Source organism: Lacerta agilis, chromosome 8 (genome assembly GCF_009819535.1).
Source record: "Lacerta agilis isolate rLacAgi1 chromosome 8, rLacAgi1.pri, whole genome shotgun sequence".
NCBI lineage: Eukaryota > Metazoa > Chordata > Lepidosauria > Squamata > Lacertidae > Lacerta > Lacerta agilis.
The window spans coordinates 20,627,652-20,652,693 of record NC_046319.1 but is presented as its reverse complement, the minus strand read 5'-3'; the positions used below and the strand labels follow the sequence as shown (position 1 = coordinate 20,652,693).

Below are 25,042 nucleotides of genomic sequence, written 5' to 3'. Positions count from 1 at the left end.
ACTGTTTGCAGGGATGGAGGATACAGAGGCAGGTGTGTGTGTGTGTGTGTGTGTGTGTGTGTAGAACGCAGCTTATTGGATAAAAGTAGCATTTACACTCATTGCTTCCTGGCATCTCTGGGTAGGCCGGTGAAAGACTCGTGACTGAAACCCCGGAAGCTGCCACCTGTACTGAGCTAGATGGACCAATAGTCTATGCCCACAGGACCCTGAAGGATGACTTGTCCCCCCTCCCCCTTGTGGGCAACGTACTGGTGCATGGCATGTCCAGCGGATCAGAGTCTGAGCGGTAGTAGTTGTTGCGGCAGACACAATTTGTGGCTCCTTCTGACGTGGTCCGGCTGTTGATGGGGCAGTGGACGCAGCCCTCGTCCCCCTGGCTGGCTTTGAACGTCCCTGAGGGGCATCCTGGAAAAGGAAAGGGGGGGGGGGAGAATCCTATTAAAAGCAATGAAAATACAGGGAGGTTCGGAAATGGGTGAGGGATGGATGGATCTGCCAGTTTTGATTTCTCTCAGATTATCTTCTTCCGAATTTCCGTTCGGTTTACCACATTTTGGCAGAAATTTGCATTTAGACAAAAAAAAAAAAGCTCATGAAAACACATCAGCATTCTAGTGGAAATTTCTGCTAATAAACAGTTCTGCCTAATATGCACAATATCGCAAGGCTTTTTGTATGACATTTCCCCGAAATGTATTCATTTTTGAACACACTCTTCACTAGGAGAGCTGCACCGCAAAATTCGGAGACAGAATCTTGAAGGATATTCACCATTTCTTTCATGTTTTGGTTTGAAAGCTGCCAGTGATATAGTTTCACGTTAAAATGCAAACGGAATTGAAATTCTCTCCTGCCCCATCATAGGCCTTGGGGGTGGGGCATGTGCATGCCCAGGAAACCCACTTCTCTGAAATGGCAACACTGCTTGCTAAAAATCGACAGGCTATTAAACAGCCAATATAAATATGTAAACTGGTTAATATTAATATTAAAATAATAATCTGTGCAGTGGACGGGTTGCGAACATGATCTGTGTGGCAGGCACATTTGCAACCCACAGCGTTTGCAACCCGCAGTGCCACTTCTGCGCACATGCAGGTCACGATTCTGCGCATGTGTGAAGCGTGATTCGGTGCTTCTGCGCATGCACGAGTGCCAAAACCCGGTAGTAACCCGTTCTGGTACTTCTGGGTTTGGCACGAGCACAACCTGAAAAAACATAACCCACAGCGTTTGCAACATGAGGTATGACTGTACAACTTTTAAAATAAATGTACACAACTAAATTATATGAGTCAGTAAGCTTGTTGAAATAACAATAATAAATTAATAGTTTTCAGCATGCATCTGACATGGCATTGTGCAGGTGCCTGCTTCATGTCCAGAGGCAAGGAGTTCCAAAGTACAGGTAAAGCTAAAGGACCCCTGGATGGTTAAGTCCAGTCAAAGGTGACTATGGGGTTGCGGCGCTCATCTCACTTTCAGGCCAAGGGAACCAACATTTGTCCACAGAAAGCTTTCTGGGTCATGTGGCCAGCATGACTAAACCGCTTCTGGCGCAATGGAACACCGTGACAGAAACCAGAACGCACAGAAATACCCTTTAGCTTCCCACCACAGCAGTACCTATTTATCTCCTTGCAGTGGTGTGCTTTCAAACTGCTAGGTTAGCAGGAGCTGGGACAGAGCAACAGGAGCTCACCCTGTCGCGGGGATTTGAACCGCCGACCTTCTGATCAGCAAGCCCAAGAGGCTCAGTAGTTTAGGCCACAGCGCCACCCACGTCCCTTAACGTACAGGTAGTGGCATACTAAAAGATGGACTCCTTGCAAATGTGAAATGAACACAATGTGACGCTTGGAAAAGCACCAGTTCTGGGGTGCAAAGCGGTCAAATGGCAAGGGCAGAATTGGGTAATCTTTGGGAATATGGCGCCCTGCGTGGGGCCACAATTTGCTGCCCCCAAATGGATCTTCTCAATTATGGATCTTCCCAATTTGGCGCTCTCCTGGTGCAGTGCCCTGTGCAGGGGAGCCGCCTTCACCCCCCTAAATCCAGCACTGCAAATAGGCATGGGTTGGGCAGGACAAAGCAACGCGCTAAGGAAACTGATCCTAAGCTGAAGGGAACTGCATCACTTTCTCAAGCTGCAAGCCTCTTTGGTTTCAAATCCTGGATTTATGTGTGTTTTGAGTCTGCATGTTTTGAGTCTGCATGCTTCAGACCCCCATATTTCTGAACTGGAGTGGGCTGACAGATCCTAGAACTGCCCGTTCTCCTCTCTCTGTCTCACTGTCTCAACTGCCCCCCCCCCTTTGCTATTTTGTCTGGGGAAAGAGTTCCTTCTGTGTAATCCGAAGCATCGCTCATTCCCTTGACAATAGAGGCAGCTCCAGTAAAAGCTATCACCTTACCTCTTTTGTATCTCTCTCAGTCCCCCACCCTGTTCGCAGAAAGACCTCCTACCACAATCCCATCCTTCAAATATCCAAGATTTAGGATGGAGCTCACAGCAACCCCTCCTCTAATTCTTGTGGCGGCGGCAGCAGCTGGGAGGTAATGTTGAGATTCTTAACTCACCAGCCCCCTCCCTCCACAAAGTCCAGGCTGTTCCAGAGCAAAGGACCCATCCTAAGGAACGGGAGCTGTGGGCTTTGTCTCTCCTGAAACAGCTGCAAATCCAGCCCCTCTCCTTTTGCTCCAGTCTCCGTGGAGTTTGACGTGTTGGAGGGACATAGCTCAGTGGAAAAGCATTTGCTTTGCAAGAAGAAAGTCCCCAGTTCAATCAACCCCCCCCCCCACATCTCCAGGTAACGGCTGGGGTGACCCCTGCCTAAAAAATTGGGACAGCTGCTGTCAGTCAGTGTAGACAATATTGAGTTAGATGGACCAATGGTCTGACTTGGTATAAAACGGATTCTGAAGTTCCTGTGTGTTTGTGTATGTTTTAAGGCTGTGCGATATATCATCCAAAAACCGGTTTCAAGTCCATATCATGATATTGGTTTCATAATTTTTGACCTGGCAATATATTGAGAATAATGATGTGTGTGTGTGTGTGTGTGTGTGCGCGCTATGCAAAAATCACAATGTGTGGGGAACCATGAAGCCAGACAATGCCTCTACATAGCTTCATCATTATTGCAGACATAGTATATCACAATGCTTATATGGTCATATATCATAAAGTTGAAAACCAGATATTGCCCAGCCCCAGTATGCTTGTGTGTGTGAAAGGGGGGGGGCTCTTTTAGCTCGCTTTGGATCCTGCCAGTTTACGTAGCTACAGCCAGGGGTGTAGTGTGTGGAGTGCCAGCGGGGCTGTGGCCCTGGGTCCGCCATTTTTGAGGGGGTGCAAACCAAGTCCGGCCTGGTGCTCCTCTCCATTGGCTGACCGAGCTCCCCTCCCCCCGTGTGGGCGGGTAGGTGGCTCAACGCAGCCCCACTTTGCTCCAGTGGTGGTGGTGTCAGTCTGGAGGCACTGATGAAGAGGGCAGGTTGTCATGTCTTGCAGGAGCAAATTCCACTGTATATAACTATGCACTGTGTATGGAAGTATTTTCTTTTGTCTGTCTTGAAACATTCAATATTCTAAAAAAAAAAAAAAACAACCCAGAGGCTTTTTTACATTAGGAATTGTAGGTGCTGATATTCCAAGGGAGCAGAAAAAAACTTTCCCAGAGATGGAAAGAAGATAAAGTCCCTACCAGAGAAGAATGGCAAATTAAACTGTTGGACTATGCCGAAATGGCAAAATTGACCAGAACGCTCAGGAACCAAGAAGACCAAAACTTCAACAAAGAATGGGGGAAATTTATATTTTATCTTGGAGACCACTGTAAGCAGATGAAAACATTAGCAGGATTGCAACAACACTTGTAATGTAGAAAGAATTGCGGAGATAATGGAGTTATATAAAATATGGACTAGTGAAAAAGATGCAGTAGAAAAGGTTTAATAATAGGACCTACGAAAGGGAAGGTGGGAAGTTCAGAGATTCGGAGGACTCTTTAAATGGGGGTGTGTATGGTTGCATTGTTATAATTTAATATTTGTAAAACCAAATAAAAAATATTTAGAAAGAAAGAAAGAAAGAAAGAAAGAAAGAAGGAAGGAAGGAAGGAAGGAAGGAAACATCCAATATTCAATTAGAAGTTCTTCTTCTACAATGTAAAGAGGAAAAGTTTTCTTTCCGTGCATGATTTTATATGCCTCCACCCCGCCCCCCACTTGGTTGCCTTTTCCCTAAACTGAAACAGCTTTCCTCCTAACGCGGCTGCTCCACCCCCTTGATCATTTTGGTCGTCTTTTTTTTCTGACCCTTTCCCAACCCCACAATTGATGTGAGGTGACCAGAGCTGTACACAGTGTTCCAATTGTGGTGGCACCACAGATTTGTATAAACAGCAACAACATACAGGGAGGCCGAGGGATCCTTCCAGTTTCCAGTATTTGTGGCTATGGTGCATCCTTCATCTGAATCCACGTGGGCGAAGTGGGGTCCTGTGAAATCTCAGAATCCAGCGGGTGATTGAGTGGGAGGTCATATGGCCCTGCGAGACTCCCCCTCCTTCCCTACAACCCACCTATTCCAGATGACATCTCCTTGACTCATTCCAATAGATCTTGCCCAAGAATGTCTAATTACTGAGGAGGAGGAGGAGGAGGAGGAGAAGGAGGAGGAGGAGGAGGAGGAAGGGTAGTGGTAATGGTGGAAGCCACATTCTGGATCCAAATAAACCAGAACCACCAACAACAAAAAAGACCCTGATGTGAAGTGGTGTTCCATCCTTTGATCTCAACATAAATCTTAAGGCTCCCATTGTGGAGAATCGGGGGACAAGGATTAGGGTGGATTTTCTTTCTAATGCTGAGCTTATCCATCTACCCACCTAGTTTGCCAAGGTACAGGGAACTCCTAGGGACCAAGGTCCCTTTGCCCCCCACTCCAATAAACTATTCAATTCAATTCAATTCAATTCAATTCAATTCAATTCAATTCATTAACCTTTATTAGGCATAACAGACCAGGCAATTTCAGAGCAGACATTGTATATAAAATATTTAAACTATAAACTCAGCAAAATAAGGTTTGTATTAATTAAATCTTTAAGACTAAAATTCACTACTAATCCATAAAAAAGAACATTATAAAAATATTTGATGAGGCTGGGGGTCCCCAAAGTTGATGGGCATTGCCATTCAAATGGTGTGTCTTGCGATCAATTATGTGGTGCGGGGCTTACCTGGACACCCCCCCCCCAATATTGGCACCCCTGGTTATTACATAAGTTTAACTTGTTGTAACCCTGGAACCACGTACATAAGGGCAAGCCTGCTTCATCTGACCAATGGCCCACCCAGTCCAGATCCTCTTCTCAAAGTTTCCTGTGGGAATTTCTTGGGCTTGTTTTTTTTCTCCTGTGATCAGATGAGGCACTACTGCGCAGGTCAGAAAACTGCCAAACAGGTTTGCAGAGCCCAGAGAAGGATTGTCTCAGCCCTAATACATTGTGTACTGTGGGCGGGGGTCTCATTTCCAGTGCTTCCAACAGAGGCGTCACATGCTGCCAGCAGTTTGGCACTGAGAACTTTGCACCAGCTCTTGCTTCTGGGCCAAATTCAAGTCCCTGGTTATGTGCTGTTGGCAAGAAGAGTGAGGAATGGGAAGGAGAGCTGGTTTTCATATATGCTTTCTTGAGAGGAGGAGTGAGAGGGAATGAATGTCTCCTGGGCAGGGTCAACATGCCTTTGGAAGTGAGCTTCAACATACTCATAGCAAACTCAGCTAGCCTATGTGTGTTGGTTTTGTTTTGTTTTGTTTTGTTTTTTTGTGGGAACCACTTGGCTATAGAACTGCATTGCAAAACTAAGACAAGTGCAAATTCTGAACGTTGACTGTGCCTCGGTTCACACATTGTTTCGGAAATTGCAAAGGAGGTAGGTCCGTCTTTAAACTCAAACTGAATTTTACTTCTTCCCCATCTCTACTGTGGTGGGTGGGACATCTACAGACATGAAGGGAGCTGCATGAAGCATGAGCACTTTTTAAAAATAATTGTTTCAAGATTTTAACATTATTATTAGGTTTTATTTGTGGCTTTGGCTGTTTTAAACATTGATGCTTTGCTAATTTATATGAACGATTTATGTCCCATCAAAGAATTTTCCCAGGGCAGCTTATATTTCAAGTGCTGCCTTGTGGATCTAGGTTGCCAACTGACCGGGGTGCTGGGGCAGGAATGAAACTGATCTGGCCTGCTCCTCTGCCAAATATCTATCACTGCGTGAGAAGGAACTCCCTCTCTCCTGGTCCTGCAAGCACAGTCACGGGGTCAAACTGAAGAAAATGGCAGCGACTGTCCTGTCATGTATGGCATGGGGAAAGTGGGCAGAGAAAAGCTTTTCTCCCCCTCTGATAACACTAGAACTTGTGAACATCCAATGGAGCTGAATGTTGGGAGGTTCAGGACAGATGAATTGTCAGAGCAGTGCAATGTCAAACTATGGAACTATCAAACTAACGGCTATCAAAAGCTACTACCCTCCACAGTTGGAGACAGCAATGCTTCCAAATACCAGTTGCTGGAAACCACAGAAGGGGAGAGTGCTCTTTTGCTCAAGTCCTGCTTGAGATTTTCCCATTGTGGAAACAGGATTCTGGACTAGATGGGCCATTGGCCTGATCCAGCAGGCTCTTCTTATGCTCATATAAATGAAGAGTTTCCCCCCTGTGCAAATATGTAAAAGCCTTCTCTAGAGGGTTTGGAAGTCCAGAGGCAGGTGTGTGTGTGTGTGTGTGTGTGTGTGTGTGTGTTTCAGCCCCAAAGGGGCCATATTCTCTCATGAGCCATATTCCAAGGGCTGCACACCCTTGTTTGCTGAACTGGGCTTTTGGAAGAAGAGGGACTGCAGCAGAACAGAAACAGCACTGCTGGCGATAAACACAGGGTGGAATGGAAAATGATACCTTCTCCCCTTCCCAAACGTGGGTCTATTTCAGAGCCTGCACTGTGTCCAAATTCCATGCTGAGTTGGTTTGTAGAAAAACCACTTCCAAGGTGGGTCAAAGGCTGCCTCTCTTCTTACCATTCTTTTATTCCCAGGGCAGCAGCTTTTGGCCAGAGAGATGCACATGAAAGTGCCTTCCCCTGGGACAATGGATAATAAAGATGCGTGGTTGGCCCTTCACTCAGAAAGAGATTGTAGATGGCTGCTCCATTGGAACTAGTGGAGACTCAAGCGACCGCTGCTGCTTACCACATAAGTGTGGGATGGAGAAGCTCCTGCAACCCAAGAATCAGATTCCCTAATGGACAACCTTCCACGAGCCACACACCAGAGGTGGGAGGGGCCAGAGGCAAAAGTGGGCGGAGCAATAGATCTGAGGCTTACTTTCGCACTGTGGCTTACATTCCAGCCATGCCGACAAGGCTGAGGTTTCTACACACACCTGCTTCCAGGCAAGAGGCCTCATTCGCAGTTCAAAGATACATTGTGGCTGGAGAAGAACACCCAAGGAGAACATGCATAGCCAAAGGAAGAGTCCTGGGGGCCAAACATATTTGCCTGGAGGGCCACATTTGATCCCTGAACCCAAGTTTTCGCCATCTGTGACATAACTGGACTTAGCTGCAATGCACAGCCTTCCTCTCCAAACCAATCTGATTATGTTTCCCCCCTTGAAAATTGGTAAAATCCCACTTCCTCAAAAAAAGAAAAAGAAAGAATGAGGTGGCAATGGTGGGGAAGGAGGGAGAAGCAATTTGCCACAGCCCTCCTCCGACACCATCTCAACCCTAATCTTGATCCATGCAATGGTACCAACTTCATTATGCATTGCCTTGTATACGTAACTTCATTGCAAGCAATGAGAGAGAGAGGTGGTTGTGCTGCCAGGAAGCTTGCTGCTCCAATGAGGCACAATGAATAAAGGCCCTTATGAGACGATGGGGAGACCACTGGACTTTCCTCGTTGCAGACAGCTGCATGTTATTCATCGCACATGACCGGCGGATGGGAAATGGCAATTGGCAGCAAACCACTGACCACATGATCTTCCTTCCTCCTTCCCCAAAGCCTGGATTTACCTGGCCCTCCCATGAAATTGGGCAGCTGCAAGGGGCAAGGTCTGCGCCAGTGAGATTATCCTTCTTCCTGCATGGCCTTGACTCTAACTATTAAGGATGATTTCCAAAAGGCATGGAAACAGGCATTTTCCAGAAACGTCCCTGATTTACAGAAGCTGACCCGATTTCTAATTTGATCCCAGAGTGTCCTGCTTTTCCTTAGGATGTCCCTATTTTCAACAGAGAAATGTTGGAAGGTATCTAGTTATCTGACTCCTAAGCCATCTGAACGCAGCCCTGTATAGGGAAGTGTTTTTTTTAAAAAATGTTTTATTATGTTGTATCTCTTTCCTTTTTCAGCCTCGTGTGCTTTATTTTATCCACATGTTTTTATCTTATGCTGGTCTGCGACCGTAATAAAGTTTGATGGTGCCAGCAGGGGTGTGGAGTGAGGAAGAAGCAACCTCCGGCCTCTCTTTAGCATTTGGTTAGAAACCTGGGAATCCCAGCTGCCTGTTCAAATGAGAAATGAATCTCCTAGCTCTCATGATTATTATTGCCGACAGCAAGCCCATATGCTGAATCAGAGGTGGCAAACCTTTTCCAGCCTAAGTGTTGCATTCAACATCTGGACAGCCTTCTGAGGGCTGCATGGCAGTGATGGGCAGGGGCAGAAGTAGGCAGGTGAACAAAGGTAATTTTTTTTTACCTTTGTACAGTAGGCTAGTTTCTACAGACATTCCTAACCCCTCTCTCTGTCTGGCTGCCAGCCCAGGGAAAAGGCATGAGTTCAAAGCTGCATGGCTTAGGAGGATGCATGGCCTGGGGAGAGTCTTAAGGGCCAGGTGGAAAGGTTTGGAGGGCCTCCTTTGGTTTGAAGGGCCTCCCCACCCTGGCATTAAATCAAAACACAAATCAAACAGAAAAATTGGGTGCTGTTCCCAGATCTCCTGCTGCACCCCCCCACCTGCCCTTCTTCATTTTTTTTTTTTTAAAAACAACTTCACTGATATGGTTGCTGGACCTGCTTCAAAATGCAGTGCCAAGGATATCCTACCCACCCACAATATGCTGAGACCTAAATTTGCATTTATACATATAAACCAGCACCTGCAAAACAGCGTGCCTATGTGTGCTTATGGGATGGTGGCCTACATCTTTCTAAGTATCCAGTGATTAATTTCCAGCCAAATCCCAAAGTTAATGTCTGGCTTAGAAGCAACTTACTGAGAATCACTTTCACTGATTCTCAGCCGTTACTATTAGGTCATGTTCTCTATTGCAAACCTTTGGCTCAAACACTGTGCTAATGCCCTTTTCCATGTGGCTGATGCTTCTCTCTCTCTCTCCCTCTCTCCCTCCCTCCCCCTCCCTCCCTCCCCTCCCCCCCCTCTCACACACACTACACACATGATTTGTAGTATCCTTTGAAAGCTGAATTTTGGAAGAAGAGCAAATTACATAAGATATATGCATGACTGGTTTTTTTTTATAAAAAAATAAATAAATCTGGGCACATATAATGTCATGGTTGTTGTTGCAACTGTTAGTAAAGTCACTTAAATAATACACATGGAGTCCAGAAAGAAATTAAATCCTGATCACACTTTAACAAGGAAAACTGAACCAAAACAGTGTAAAATTTGAGGAGAATAGAACAGAGATGTTTTTTTCTTTCTTATGTCAGGCCTTGTACATAGCAGGGAGACATTCAGCCGAGCAAACAATGGGAAAACTCCCTCAGAACTACGCAGCCAATCAGGGCACATGCCATCTCAGCAAACATCATGCCGCTCCATCTGGTTGCTAAGCAACACCTCCTCCACCACCCTCTTAGGGTGAGTTGACCTATTGATAGCAGAGCAGACCCTTACATTATAAACTGAATGATCCTTCTAGCTGCTTCCCCCCTTCAAGAAGAGAAACTTGAAGCTCGATGAAGCCCCGAGGTCAAGGGTCTGGCTCATGAGCCAGAAAACAGCAGTGAGAAACCTTTCTTTCATATACCCAGATTTTAAGCAACAGCTTTCAAGTCGGGCCCTTTCCCATCATTTCTGAAGAGCTTTCCACATTTGCGGTTATGAATTCCAGAAGCAGAGCATCACGCTGGCTCCGTGGGCCACATGGGCTGCGGTTGGGTCCCTGCCATGTGGCTCATGCTTCGCTGTGCGCTCCCCACATCTGTGCAGCTGCGCTGCGGCTCCAAATCTTCCATTTTTATCCAATGGAGCCTGGAACAGGCATGGTGGGGGGAGGCGCAGGAGAGAGAAGCAACTACTCATCATTATATATTCCAGGTCCGAGAAGTCAGGGTTTCAAGGAAGCCAATGAGGAGAAGAGTGCAAAGGAAGAGATTCTTCCCCAAAGCCGCCTGAGAGGTTGGACAGGATCCTTCTCATCCCCCAAGAGGAACTACTCTGCTCTTTAGAATATATCTATGGGTGAATCTATCAATTTCATTATGTGTGTGTGTGTGTAAATTTTTATTTTCAGTTTATCAGTCTTACATCATACAAACATCAGATAAAAATACGAATATCCCATTCAACTCCCATCCCCGCTTCTGTGGTTCCTTCTGTTGAGAAGCATCTCCTTTCTAACTCCGTTTTTATTTACTCCTTTACTTTTCCTCAATCAATAATCTTGACTGTGAGTTTTAGATTAATCCTGCTAATGGATTTAATTGTTAACAATGGTTTCTCAAATTAATGACATATCCCCCCCCCCCATATTCTATCTTAAAAGAATTTCAGTATTTTGCCGTTTCTCTCCTTTTTCCAGTCTTAAGTTCAACTCTCCACGTTTATGCATCTTAAAAAAGCACAACCCGTAAGTTTCATGTGAAAACTCCTCGGCATTTTAGTGTGAATTTCTCCTGACGCATATTTTTAAAGCAACTTTTCCAATAGACACATTTTGGCAAAGCGTATTTCCTCTAATGCTCATATTTCCCCTAATATAACACATTTCTGTATGTTATTTTCACTCATCATGGAATCAAAGTGTTGAGTTGGAAAGGACTCTAAAGGTCATCTAGTCCAACCCCGTGCAATGCTGGAAATGCATGTGTTTTGACGAACACCTTCCCCCTAGAGTGGGTGTGTTTTCTCTCTCTCTACATACTACTTGGCAAGAGAGCTGCACCGAAAAACTTGGAGAAGTGCAAAGCAGTGTGTTTCAGTTTGCATCTTGCTCCGGAAAGCACAACTCAGGCAGGCTTGCCTTTAAATGCAAACTCAATAGAATTTCTTCCCTGCAGTACTTATATATTGTGTCTCAGTTGGGGAGATGGTTCTCCACCGCAGTGCAAAATCTAGGAGGCCCAATTCCCTTCTCTTAAAAATCTTTATAAGTGGAGCCTTTGCCCCTCTTCCTGGCCCGATTCTGGAGACAGGGGATAATTCCTGGCCAGCTGCAATCCAGAAGGAATCCCCACGTCTTGTGAGTTTGTTGGGCTTTGTATAAACTGTTCCTTAAAAGCTTGCATCTATTTCCTGGGCCTGGCGACTATTAAGGAGGCAGCAGAGACCAAAGTCAGAGAAGTGAGTGGGAGACATCAAAGTGGAGCTGATGAAAAGCTGCATCTCCTCCCCGCACTCGGACTATATCATAAACTCTTCTTGCTTTAACTAGTGTTAAAACAAAGATAATCTTATCTCGGGGGGCTTTCTAAAAGAGAGAAGCACAGCCTTTAAAAGGGTTGTAAACCTGACAGCATGCCACCTCCGGAGACCAAGAGCGGTTTGGATCAAAAAGGAAAAAAACGAGTAATTTCGCCCTTGCTAGGAGTCTGCTCCTGAGACAAGGCCGAGTTAAGAGGATGAAGAAGAAGGAGAGAGAAAGAGAGTCTGCAATGGAGGAACATGGTGTCAGGAATCAAAAACAATGTTCTCCAACTGTCCTAATTTAACCCATCTTCTTCCTGGCGCCTCTTCTTGTTTTGCCCTTTTGCTTTGTCCTTTCGCATTGGGGGCTGGTGCCCACTGGGGCTGGTGGGGCAGAAAGCAGAGGAGGTCAACAGTAGGTGCCAGCTCAGGCCACATTCAAACCACACATGTGAAGTGCACAGATGCCACCTTAAACAGTCATGTCTTCCAGACCCTCCAAGTGTCCCTATTTTCCAGGGATATCCCTGATTTAGAGAATCCCGGTTTCTGATTTGATCCCAGAATGTCCCGCTTTTCCTTAGGATGTCCCTATATTCACCCGAGGGTAGGGAGTCATCCAACCCCCAAGTCATCTGAAGGAAGTCCTGCATGGGGAAGTTTTTTTAATGCTTAATGTTTTATATGTTTCTATATATATGTTGGAAGCTGCTCAGAGTGGCTAGGGCAACCGAGTCAGATGGGTGGATGATGATTATGATGATTACTGTATTGACATCCCTGTTTTCATCAGGGTATGTGGTCCTTCCCCAAACCGAACTTCATTAACTGAGTGTCCCGGGAGGACAGAATGTACACATCTGGAACCCTGGTTTGAGGAAGCAGCTTGTGGGGAAAGAGGACTTATAGGGTGGTCACTGACACATTTCCAAAACCAAGGAAATGCATCATCAAAACAGGGGGCAAAAGAGGACAGGGATCTGCATAAAACTGGCCCATGTACAAGATGCCTAGAAATATGCATAGTGGCTAGAGTGTTGGACTTGGACCTGGGAGACCAGGATTCACACCCCTGCTTTCCTTGAGTGCTTGTTGCTTGGCTTGCCTGGATGATGCCTGGGGAGGTTCATGCAATGGGGTTTTGTGCAGAAGCCTTTGATTTTGTACAAGACCAACTGTAAGCAGGTAAAGGCACATCCCTTGCCCCGCCCACTTTTTTGCCTCTGGCTCCCACCCATGCGGCCCCTGGAATGTTGCTCTCTAAGGCAATGTGGCCCCGGGGCTCAAAAGGTTTCTCCGTAGCCGTTAGACAACATTGATTCGAGGAAATTGGGATGTCTTTTATTGTGCCTTATTAAAGTGCTTGGAAGCTGCTTTGAGCTGATTTTACAAAGAAAAAGCGGGGTATACGTTTTTAAATAAATAAATGCGGTAGAATGAAAGGATTGGAAGGATTGGCGGGGGGCGGGGTTTTTTTAAGCCTGCCCCCCCACCTCCTTCTTCAGCATCAACATTCCAGTTGGTGCGCTTCAGCCCCTGATCCCGAAATTAAATTAAAACCGTGACAGGGACAGTTGATTAAAGCAGAATGTGAGACTAATTAGGGGTTCTGACACTGGAATTGTCAAGATCAGTGCTGTTAATTAGCTGCTCGTTAATGTCAGCTCCCTGTACTATATGGGAATATTTAGTCACTTTCTGTAGGAAAAACCGTCCAGGGTGAGAGGGTGAAGGAGGAATTCCTACAGGGGCTTTTATCTCAGAAAAAAGGGCAATTGAGGAACCTTGCATAAAAGTCCACTCATGCCTTGCATACAAATGCAGGTCACAGAAGCCCATCGGACGTTTTCCATAGAGCAGCACAGCACTGGTGTGGGAGAAATTTGATTCCACTCACATTTATGGGCAAACTTAATTCGCTCTTTCCAACACAGTATGACAACCAACAGATCTTTCAAATTTAACTTTAGCACCACACTTTTCTGGTCTGTGTCTGAGCTTTCCCCACTCCCCACCAGCTTTCTCCAGGAAAACCCACTCTTTAATGCAGAATCGGAGCAAAAGGTGATTCAGGGTTTCCATGAATTGCTGTTTGCTCTGATTCAGGGTCTGTGTGGAGGAAGCAGAAAGGGGGCGGGGACACCTGCCAGATGTGGACATGACCTATGCCTAGAAGTGTGGCACAAAGGTAACTGTAGATGAGCCCTGAGACATAATCATCATCATTTAGGGAAGCTTTTAATGTTTAATAATTATTGTATTTTAATACTCTGTGGGAAGCAGCCTAGAGTGGCTGGGGAAACCCAGCCAGATGGTATAAATATATTATTATCATCATCATCATCATAATTTATTTGTACCCTGATCATCTGACTGGGTTGCCCCAGCCACTCTGGGCAGCTTCCAGCATATATAAAAACACAGTAAAACATCAAACCTAAAAAAAGCTTTCCTATACAGGGATGCCTTTAGATGTTTCTTAAATGTTATATAAGTACACATTTCCTTAACATCTGGTGGGAGGGTGTTCCACAGGGTGGGCACCACCACAGAGAAGGCCCTCGGCTTGGTTCCCTGTAGCTCTACTTCTCACAGTGAAGGAACCGCCAGAAAGCCCTCGGAGCTGGACTGGACTTCATTGTCCAGACAGAATGATGGGGGCAGAGACACTTCTTCAGGTATACTGGGCCGAGATCATTTAGGGCTTTAAAGGTCAACACCAACACTTTTAATTGTGCTCAGAAACATGCTGGGAGCCAATGTAGGTCTTTCAGGACTGGTGTTGTATGGTCCCAGCGGCTGCTCCCAGTCACCAGTCTAGCTGCCACATTCTAGATTAGTTGTAGTTTCCGGGTCACCTTCAAAGGTAGCCCCACGTAGAGTGCATTGCAGTAGTCCAAGCAGAAGATAACCAGCGCATGTACCACTCAGGCGATACAGTGCCCAGCCAGGTAAGGCCTCAGCTGGCATACCAGATGGAGCTGGTAGACAGCTGCCCTGGACACAGAATTAATCTGTGAGTCATGGGCAGCTGTGAGTCCAAAATGACTCCCAGACTGCACACCTGGTCCTTCAGGGGCACAGCTACCCCATTCAGAACCAGGAAGTCCCCCACACCTGCCCCCAGAAACAATATTTCTGTTTTGTCAGGATTCAACCTCAATCCGTTAGCCGCCAACCATCCTCCAGCCGCCTCCAGACGCTCACACAGCTACTCTTGGAAATGTTCATTTCTCCCAATTTTGCATTGCAATTCTCCAGCCAAGTGATGTGTACAGAAATACATATGTTGGGGTAAAGTGTGCATAAATTAAATAGCATACAGAATGGATACAGAAATTGCATGGATATATACCGGTATATATTGCTCTTCCTCCCCTCCCCACCCCCACCTTTCCCAACACACTGAAGGTGCTAATCCTGTTAATGAAAGTGCACTGGCCTCGGCAAGATGCTTCTTCCCAAACTGGGGAAGTGGGTCACACAGGACAAGGGGAAGGGTGCCTGCGTGTGTCAAGCCCTCTGCTGAGATCAGGTGCCTTGCTCTCTCCCCTGTGGGGTTAAGTCTCCATCGCTATGGCAACCGCACAGCTTTCTCTTGGCCTCTCACCTTGCCCCATCGGGAGTGCCAAGGGAACAGATGGGGAAAGGTCTGTGGTTCTCCCCACCACCACATGCATCAAATCGTCCCCATAGCCGAGCGAAAGCTGTTCTAGGGACAAGGTCCGTGTGGGCCCAGGACATTGAGGGTTAAAGCCAGGGAGCTCTGGAGCTGTTTATTGTTGCTTTCTCAGTATTCCATTCAATCATACTAATACAGAGCTCAGACTCCACACCTCCATTCAATCTTGGTGGGCAGCCAGTGGGAGTTTTATCAGCAAACATGTCTAATCAGAAGCAAGTCCTATTAAAATCCAATGGATCTTACTCCCAGGGAAGTGGAGTTAGGGTTGTAGCCTCAATTCATCAGTTTCCCAAATGCAGTAATAACATACCAAAGCATTTGTAAAGTTCTCTATCACGGACTGGCTGGATGCAGGGTGGGGGGGGGTGGGGTGGGGGGGGAGAGGAACCAGTTGGGGAACTCCCGAGGGAAGGAGGCTCAGAGCCAGGGGACTGGTGATGCGATGGCAATGAGTGATCCGAGGGAGAAGAATGAACAGACTGAGAAGAGGTGGTGTCGGAAGCTGAGGAGGCAATGGGGGTTTAGTGAGCAGGAGGAGTCTGTGGAAAAGAGCCACCCAGAAGCAGAGGCTGGAGGGGCACCAAGAGGCAGAGATGAGTCAGGCTGGTGAAGGAGTCTTCCTCTCCTGCTGTGACAAGCTCCCTCCCCCTGGTCTCCTAGAACCAGAAGAGGTATGAAGAGGGTGGAGCAAAGTCAGTCACAGTGGCAATGCCTCAGATTGCTTGGGAAGGACCTGGATGAGGAGAGGACTTAGGGAGCTGTGGGAAGGTGGGGACCTTCAGTCCCCACAACCGCCTCATAGGGGCAAGATCTACCAGGACGCGTTGCTGTGCTCACTAGTCCTGGCCTCCAGAGTCAGCCTTGTTTCCTTGAATAAAGGGTTAACTTCACCGGCCCTCATTCTTGGGACTCTCCCCACACACCCCTATCTCCAAACTGCACCCCTCACTGCTACTGCTCCAGAATGCCCTCAATTGTTTTCTGTCTGTCTGGAACATGTCCTTTATCCATGCTAATGGCTCTCACTTGCCTGGATCGAGAAGTTATGTTGCCATGTGTAGACATCTCTGGATTTTGCGTGGCTCAAATGCAATCTACTGTGAGAGTCTCCTCCATTGCTCCAACGACACTGGTCTCTGGTCTCGCCCGCTTTTGCTTCGGGTGACACACAACCCTGAGAAACATGTTCATGACATAATGCGGCCCTTGGAGTGAAAAAAAAAAGGTCTCTGGGGCAGCAGTTTCTCACTTCTGCTTATTTTCTGATTAGGATTCTCTTTGTTGAGTGGGGTGGAGCTATGAATGGCAGCTGGAAGATACTTTATGTTGAGGGGAAAGGAGACTTGGGGCTGCAGTAGGGATGTCAAAAAAATTGCATGTGATGAGTTGATAGGAATACATTTTATTGGCTAGCAAGTTTCTAACAGCATTAATAAAACAATGTTGGTTTCTTCTTCGGGATGCTGAGTTCGGTAATGGACACAGTTAAGAATCTTGCATATTTAGTGTGTCTTCTGAACTGGCAGTGTCCTGGCTCTGCTCCAATGTTTACCATAATTGTGCAGTTTCTCTTATAATTTGTTGGTCCCTCGGTGGTTTTTGCTGATTAAAGCATCTTTTAAAGTTACTGATTAAGCATTTGCGAGGATATCGCTAAGTGCCAATATTGCAACACAAGCTGCCTCGCCCAGCTTCCTCCCCTCCGACAACAAGCAAGCAAAACATCCGATCTGGAGTCCTCCTTTGCTGGGAAAATGGCATGTGTTGTCCAGGTGCCTCACTGTGCCGGAGACAGGAAAAGTCCCATAATTTAATTGGTGAGTACAGAGCGTTATGTTTAATGTCCTGATAACGTGTGGCAGTTCCAAGATGTCTGGGATGTTAGGAAGTATCACCTGTGGTTGGGTGATAAAGATATTAAATTCTTCTGTAACTGAGGGTCTTTCTCTGGATTTAGATGTACGTAAAAATGGATTCTGATTGTGCTAACTGCTTTGTCCGTGAATGTGTGGCTTTGCCATGCCACTAAGAAACAACTGAGGTGGGGTGGAATGATGGGAGGGCTGAAAAGGCATTATCTTTGCACAAGATCACCTGGTTTTAAAAAAAGGGGGAATGCCCTCTCCTGGGCTGCCACTACTCTGAGCCTCTGAGGGTGAAGGGACTACCAAGAGGGCCCTCTCTGTTAATCTCAACCCTTGAGAGGGTCTGTAGGAAAGGAGGCAGTCTTTCAGATATTTTGGGCATGAGTCATTTACTGAGCCCTTCTGCATGCAAAGCAGATTCTCTTCCACTGAGCTACAGTCTTTCCCCGATAAACCCATCACTCTCGGTGTGCAGAGAAGGGACAGGTGACCAGCTGTGCCATTTGAAATATCCACTGCTTATCACAGCTCAAAGGAGCCATTTCCAGCAAGCTAAGAAGTCCCTTTCAGAGGCCAGTCTTGCTCATTTAAAGCTCGCTACCTAACCACAGGCGCCCTGATAAAAACACACACACACACACAAAAAAGATATATTTCCCAGAGACACCTCCTGGAAGATGCTCAGGCTTAGCGCGGGATGGGTGTCCACCAGCAGCTGTCAGGGCAGCTGTTGCCAATTACACAGCTACTATTATTTATACATCTGTTTCACTGCATTCATATCCTGCTTCAACGTTGAGGAGCTCAAGGCACCCTACGCGGTCCCTTCTGTCCTCGCAATGGTCCTGCGAGGCAGGTTAGGAGGAGGGCACATAAAGTTTTTTGAAAAATAAATAGGAAGCAAGGGGTATTTGGACTGGGGTCCAGTGCCCACTTCCACTATGATCCCAGTGTAGATCTGCTGCCCCACCCCCATGCTTGCTACTTGCATGGGGATAGAAGTCTCCTTTGGAAGGAATGGGCTCCCCTGGTCAAAATAGCAGGCATGATGGGGCAACTCCAGATAGGGAATACAACAGAGGACAAAGGGTTAACCACCGCCATCCAAAAAACCCCACACGCATAGGTAGATAGTAATGGAGATCTGGGGTGTCATACACATATCAGAAACCACAAATTGGCATTTTTTTGACCAAAAAAATAGTGGCGCAACCAGTTGCTGAACACTTTAATTCTGAGAGTCACAGCCTGTCGGACTCATCAATAAATGCTATAGTCATGCCAAAAGGGAGATCTTGTGAATGAACATGTCTGACACTGTAACAGCACATGACTGCAACCTACAGCATCACTTAGCATCCCCACCCTCAAACTGCCACCTTGGGAAAAAGCATTATTTTCACCTGAGCAGTTGTCGAAGGCAGAAGCCGAAATGTTTTGCTGAAAGGATTTGAAATTTCTGATACGTACAAACAATCAGCACCTGCATGCTAGCATGCCTCATGTGACGAATGTTATAAGAAGGGCCCCTTCTGGATCAGACCAATGGCCCACCTAGTCCAGCCTCCTGTTCTTACAGTGGCCAGCCAGATGCCTCGATAGGAAACCCACAAGCAGATGCCGAGCACAAAAGTCCTCTCCCCTATACTGTGTCTTCCAGCAACTGACATTCGGAAACATTACTGGCTCCGGCCAAGCAGGCAGAGCAAAGTTGTCCTAGCTAGTAGCCACTAATGGTCTTTATCCTCTGCAATTCTGTCCAGGCCTCTTTTAAAGCCAGTCAGGTTGGTGGCCATCGCCGTCTCTTGTGGGAGACAGTTCCATAGTTTAACTTATGTGCTGTGTGTAGAAATACTTTATTTTATATGCCCTGAATCTTCCAGCATTCGGAGTCATTGGATGTCCCTGAGGTCCAATCTCTAACATTTAGTTTGTCCCTGAAAGACCCGGAGTCAGTCTTATTTCCAGTCTGCCCCATCTGGATTCTGCACATTTTTGCATACGGTCTACTCTAAAATGCTCATTTTATAGGCATTTTTTTAAAAAAAGATTTTTATTAAAGATTTTCTTGATTTACAGAGGTAATGCAATGTCTCTCTCATATTTTTCCATATAACATTTTTACAAATCGGTTGTTGTTGTTGAGACATTAGGGAGAGAAGGGGGAGAGAGGTGGGTGGGGTGGGGAGATGGGTGGGGTAGCGTGACGATGTTTCTGTTTTACTTAATTTCATTTAAAAGGCCCCATCTTTTCAAAGGCTGTGTACACACCAACCAGCTTGTAGCCTGCTTGGAGTCTGTTCCACTGTCAAACAGCTCTTACGGTCAGAAAGTTCTTCCTATGGTTTAGCCGGAAACTGCTTCCTTGCCGTTTGAATCCATTGGTTCAGGTCCTGCTCTCTGGAGCAGCAGAAAACAAGGTTGCTCCATCTTCCATGGTGCAGCCTTTTGGCTATTTGAAGATGGCTGCTATATCACCTCTCAGTCTTCCCTTCTCCAGGCTAAATATACTCAAATCCTTCAACCATTCTTCATAAGGCTTGGTTTACAGACCCTTGATAATCTTTCCCACCCTCTTCTGCGTGCATTCCAGCTTCTCAACATCCTCCTTAAATTGTGCTGACCAGAACGGGACACAGTGCCATCCTCTGACACAAAGGGCCCCATCACAGAAGCTGCGATGCTCGAGCATTTTAACTGAAGCGCCTTTCAGGGACGGCAAATCTGGCAACTGGGACAGGACCTGCTGCTCCTCAGTGAGCCCCGGCTCAAGGCTAGCTGTTGCTGAAGCAACATTAGAGCTCAGCGTGGTTCAGACGCGGGAAGCTGTCTTAGCCTGACCCATCCAGCCGCTACCGTCCCCTCCAAACTAACGGCATCTCTCCAAGATGTGAGCAGGAGAAAGGCCTTTCCAGATATCCTACCGAGATGTTTTAAGCAGAGTTGTTAAAGACGGAACTGGCAAGTTTTCCCTACATGCAGAGAACGGGGAGAGGGGAACAGAAGTGGGGGTAAGGAGAAAAAAAACCCCATCCCAGATCTTCTTCCTGTGTGGGAAGGGGGGGGGATGTGAAGTGCCTTTCTGCCACAGCCTGGCATCCTGCGAGAGGCAGGAGGCCAGCAGCCAACACAACCAGCCAATCGTGCCAGCCATGCCAGTGGGGCACAGATTCCAGCTGCCTAAAGTGGTTTCTATGGCAACGGGCTCAGTGCTCACAGCGGGGCTTAGGAAATGCAGTCAGACAGAGACACACACATGCACAAAACAGAGAGCTGCTGAAAGCTGGTCGGAGGGGCATTTGCAAAAATGAGGCAGGAGAACAGCGCAAGGCCCGGCTGGCCCAGGGAGGCTTTGACCTCCAATGAAGGAGAGCCCACCACCTGTCAAAATGCCCAGCAGAAGGCAGGGAGGACTGCTGCCAGACCTCTACTGGCAAGGAGTTCCACGGGGCACTAAAGGCTCAGTCCCTGGTAAAAAACCAACTGAGACTCAAGGACAGCGGGGGAGCACAAAAAAATGGAGATTTCAGTGTTCAAGGAATCAGGTGAAATTTAAGGTACTTTGGCCCCAAGTTGTTTGAGAGGTTATTGTGTGTTGCTATTTTTAAAAAAGAAGAAGAAGAGTTTGGATTTGATATCCCGCTTTATCACTACCCGAAGGAGTCTCAAAGCGGCTAACATTCTCCTTTCCCTTCCTCCCCCACAACAAACACTCTGTGAGGTGAGTGGGGCTGAGAGACTTCAGAGAAGTGTGAGTAGCCCAAGGTCACCCAGCAGCTTCATGTGGAGGAGCGGAGACGCGAACCCGGTTCCCCAGATTACGAGTCTACTGCTCTTAACCACTACACCACACTGGCAACGTGTGCAACTTTTATCTACTATTACATGCTCAATTTGCCCCCCCCCCCTTCAGAAATTCTGAATAGATTATTCTGACTTAAATTTGCCAATAACCACACACAACATAATAATGCACGGGTGCATGCATTCATGGCAATCCATCCACCCCACGACCCTATGACCTCCTTTTCATAAAAGAAGATGCCCACAGAAAGAAAGCATCTGAGAAAAGCAGTTTCAGTTTAGAAAAAAAAAGGAGGCGGGGACACAGACCTCATCATCATCGTCATCATCATCATCAATAAAGATGCCTGGCAGTCTATTCTGCCGTTCTATTCTGGCAGTCAGTCAGTAACACACTGCTAAAATGAGGCTGCTGAAATCTAGGTTATAACAAGCAATGATCCTCAGGTTAATTCACAAAGCCCTAAATCACCTCCTGCAAAAATTGGCTATGTGTAGCTGTGGGTTGTGGTTCTAGGCTTCCACTAGGCTAAGGGACCTTAGTTCACCTGCTTCACCTGCCTCAGGTTTGCTCCCTGGTGGCTCCATTGTAGGGCCCCAGTTCCCACCAACCCCAAGTTAGCACAGCCAATGGTTAGGGATGATGAGAGCTGAAGTCCAACAGCACCCGGAGAGCAGCACATTTCACATCCCTGAGTTAAAAAGGGTCCGAGACTTTGGAGAGCCACTGCCAACTAGCTTAATCAATACTGGGATAGATGACGATGATAGAATCAGAAAATCTTAAGAGTTGGAAGGGATCCCAAGGGTCATCCAGTCAAACCCCTTGTGATGCAGGGATCACAGCCACCGCTGCTGATGCAATTGCAGGATGAGCAATTTTTCCAATTAATGTTATTTCACTTTCCTGGCGAATTTTGAATATTGCATCATGTAAGTCGCTTTGAGACATTTTGTGCAATAAGCGATGGATAAGTGTAAGCAATAGTGATAACAGAATTGCATACAACTGGGATCGAGTCAAAGCAGTCCTACTGGAATCCATTGGACCCAAGTTAGCCATGTACATTGATTTAAGTACTTCTGGCTGCAACACAATAAACAGATGGACGAATTGCATGCATCTTGATGTAAAGCAGGGGTCAGCAACCTTTTTCAGCTGTGGGCCGGTCCACTGTCCCTCAGACCATGTGGTGGGCCAGACTATATATATATATATTTTTTTTTAAAAAAGAACGAATTCCTACCCCCCACAAATAACCCAGAGATGCATTTTGAATAAAAGGACGCATTCTACTCATGTAAAAACATGCTGATTCTCGGACCTTCTGCGGGCTGGATTGAGAAGGCAAATGGGTTGCATCTGGCCCCCAGGCCTTAGGTTGCCTTCCTCAGGTGTAAAGAAAGGTTTCCACATTATAATGTCACAGCTAAACTTCCTTCAGGCTTTTATTCCCAGGACTCCACGCTGGTGCCTGATACAAATCCTGAGCATTTTAGGGTGTGTGCAATCTGAGGTTGTGCAAATGCACGCACAATTGTGCAGGTGCCCCTGGTTTCTCACACATTAAACGTGCCAGCATTTCAGACAAGGTTACAAGGGAATGGAAGGTGCTGCACAGGCTTCAGCAATAGCCAGGCCTCCGCCTGCTACAACCCCAGACAACATTCTCTCCTGATCTAAGAGGGAGGAAATATAAAACTCAACCCCAAGCCTTTGGTTTTATTCCAGGGCGAACCTCGTGGTTTCTCCCTCCCCCTTGTGGGTTGTTCTGCAGTCTTGCAGTTTGCTGCTCAGTAAATTTCCACTACATCATTTAAACTCAAGTGTTGTTTGTTTGTTAGTTTTCAAGGCACAGACACACACAGCCTAGCTAAGGTAAGCGCCTACTTATGTCCATCCATCAAGCTTGTTGATAAATACAATGGCTGGCCTTCTTTTCCTGAGATTTCTATTTACACCCAGGGTTGCCAACATGGTAGCATCCTGTTGCTTTGGATTTCGACTTCCTTTAGCCCTTACTTCCACAACCAATAGCCATTGACGATGGGAGTTGTAGTCCAAAACTTCTTCTGGAGAATGCCACGTTGGTGATCCCTGACTTACACAGTTCCAGGGAGGTCTCAGGCAGTGCTGTGCCAAAAATTGCACCCTCCCAGCTTGGTGAGCATTCTCCACACTCCTTGGAATTTGCTACCAAGGAGTGTGGTGGAGTCTCCCTCTTTGCAGATCTTTAAGCAGAGGCTTGACAGCCATCTGTCAGGAATGCTTTGATGGTGTTTCCTGCTTGGCAGGGGGATGGACTGGATGGCCCTTGTGGTCTCTTCCAACTCTATGATTCTATGATTCTATGATTAGGAAAGAGGTGCATTCAGGAATTATCAAAACAGAGAGAGAATATTTTAAATAAAAAAAGAAGCTATAGAGGCCTGAGCTGGAATGTGCTCCCAATCCGTTATATAGGGCCCAGACCAAATAAAGATAAGCATTTTTTTTCTAAGCAGGAAGTTAGCATGAGGGCCCACATCTGAGACAGGGAGCATAGGTTGTCTCCAGCTAAGTCCTACTCAGCACAAACCCACTGAACCTGAGTGAGCTATGCCCATTAACTTCAGTGGGTGTACTCAGAGTAGGAGTCACGCTGGACACAATCACAAGTTCTGGATCAGGACCCTGTGGCTGCTTCGGGATCCACATAAAAGCAGCCGGTTTGAGGACACACACTCTCTACATACACACACATAACGTGACGAACATTAGGCATAATATTCAAGATGCATTTTGTTCCCGACTCTCCCCATCATCCAAACCAGCTGAAAACAGAACGGAAAGTTTAAGAGCCAGCAAGGGAGGCCTGCGGGGAACTGAGCATCAGCAATCTTGTAAGAAGCAATAAGAAAAACCAAAGAATGACTCACAACTAATAAATAAGACTTCCAGGAGTCGGGGAGGGGGGCCATGCATGGGTTTTAAATAACCATTTAGTTGTCTCTCATTGTCTCCAAATGTATTTAACGGAGCCTGCTTCTTTCTTCTCCTTTTGCTGCTCTGTAACTGAGGGTTTTCCTTCCACCCCAGGTCTACATGAAAGACACCCTCTGCCACAAACAGAGGACTGAACACGGGGGCAAAGCAAAGCAGAAATTTTTGCTTCAGGAAGTGAAAAGTGGTTCAAATATTTTTAATATTCTGTGTGTGTGTGTGTGTGTGTGTGTGTGTGTGTGTCTTTTAGGGTAAATAGCCCAGACCTTGGCCTTATGCAGCAAGGGCGAGTTTTAATCTTCTCCACAAGTGGGTTCTGCAAGACCATCTTGCAGTGTGGCCTTTATTTCCTACCACAAAGCGGTGGTGGACCACTAACTCCTCTGGTGATGCAAGCTGGGGGTGGGGAGTTGAATGGGCAATGGGCAGCAGCTCCTTGAATGGAGGCTGGGATCAACAAGCAAAGGGAAGTGGATAGATCAAGGAAAGCCAACATAGTGTCCATAAAAAGTTGTTGAAGTCCCATAAGATGTTGTTAAGACTCCCATCAGCCCCCAGCCAGAAAATCCAATGGCCAGGGATGATAGCTCAGGGTTGATAGATCACACACAGAGAGAGGCTGTAGTTCAGCAGCGATAGAATCATAGATTTGTTATTGGAAGAGAACCACAAGGGTCATCTAGTCCAATCTCCTGCAGTGCTGGAATCACATCTAAAGAATCCCTGCCAGAGGACTATTCTTATTCTAATTATGATTTATGTACCGCCCTATACCCAGAGGCCTCAGGGCAGTTCACTGAAAAGATCAACATAAAAACCACAATATACATAGTAATCAAAATAAAAACAACAACCCAATAACACCCCCCAAAAAGAGTCACATTTTAAAAAGACATTGGATAGGACTATCCAATGAATGCGAGTCCACCACCTTTTGAGGGAAGTCCATTCCACTGTGAAACAGCTCTGACTGTCAGAAAGCTTCCGCTCATATTTAGTCAGAATTGCCATTCTTGGAATTTGAATCC

The 25,042-nt window shown here is 46.5% G+C and overlaps 1 protein-coding gene across 12 annotated transcripts in view; it reads right to left on the bottom strand.

Moving 5' to 3' along the window:
* The window catches only part of EPHB2 (EPH receptor B2), a 104,794-nt gene that overhangs the window by 34,667 nt on the left and 45,085 nt on the right, over nt 1–25,042 (bottom strand). For all 12 annotated transcript variants that reach the window (XR_004427121.1, XM_033156462.1, XM_033156457.1 and 9 more), the window contains exon 4: nt 253–408. Coding sequence is in view for 11 of the 12 variants with exons in the window: in XM_033156462.1 (XP_033012353.1) it covers nt 253–408 (156 nt within the window). In the remaining variant the exon portion in view is untranslated. The remainder of the gene's footprint in view (nt 1–252; nt 409–25,042) is intronic.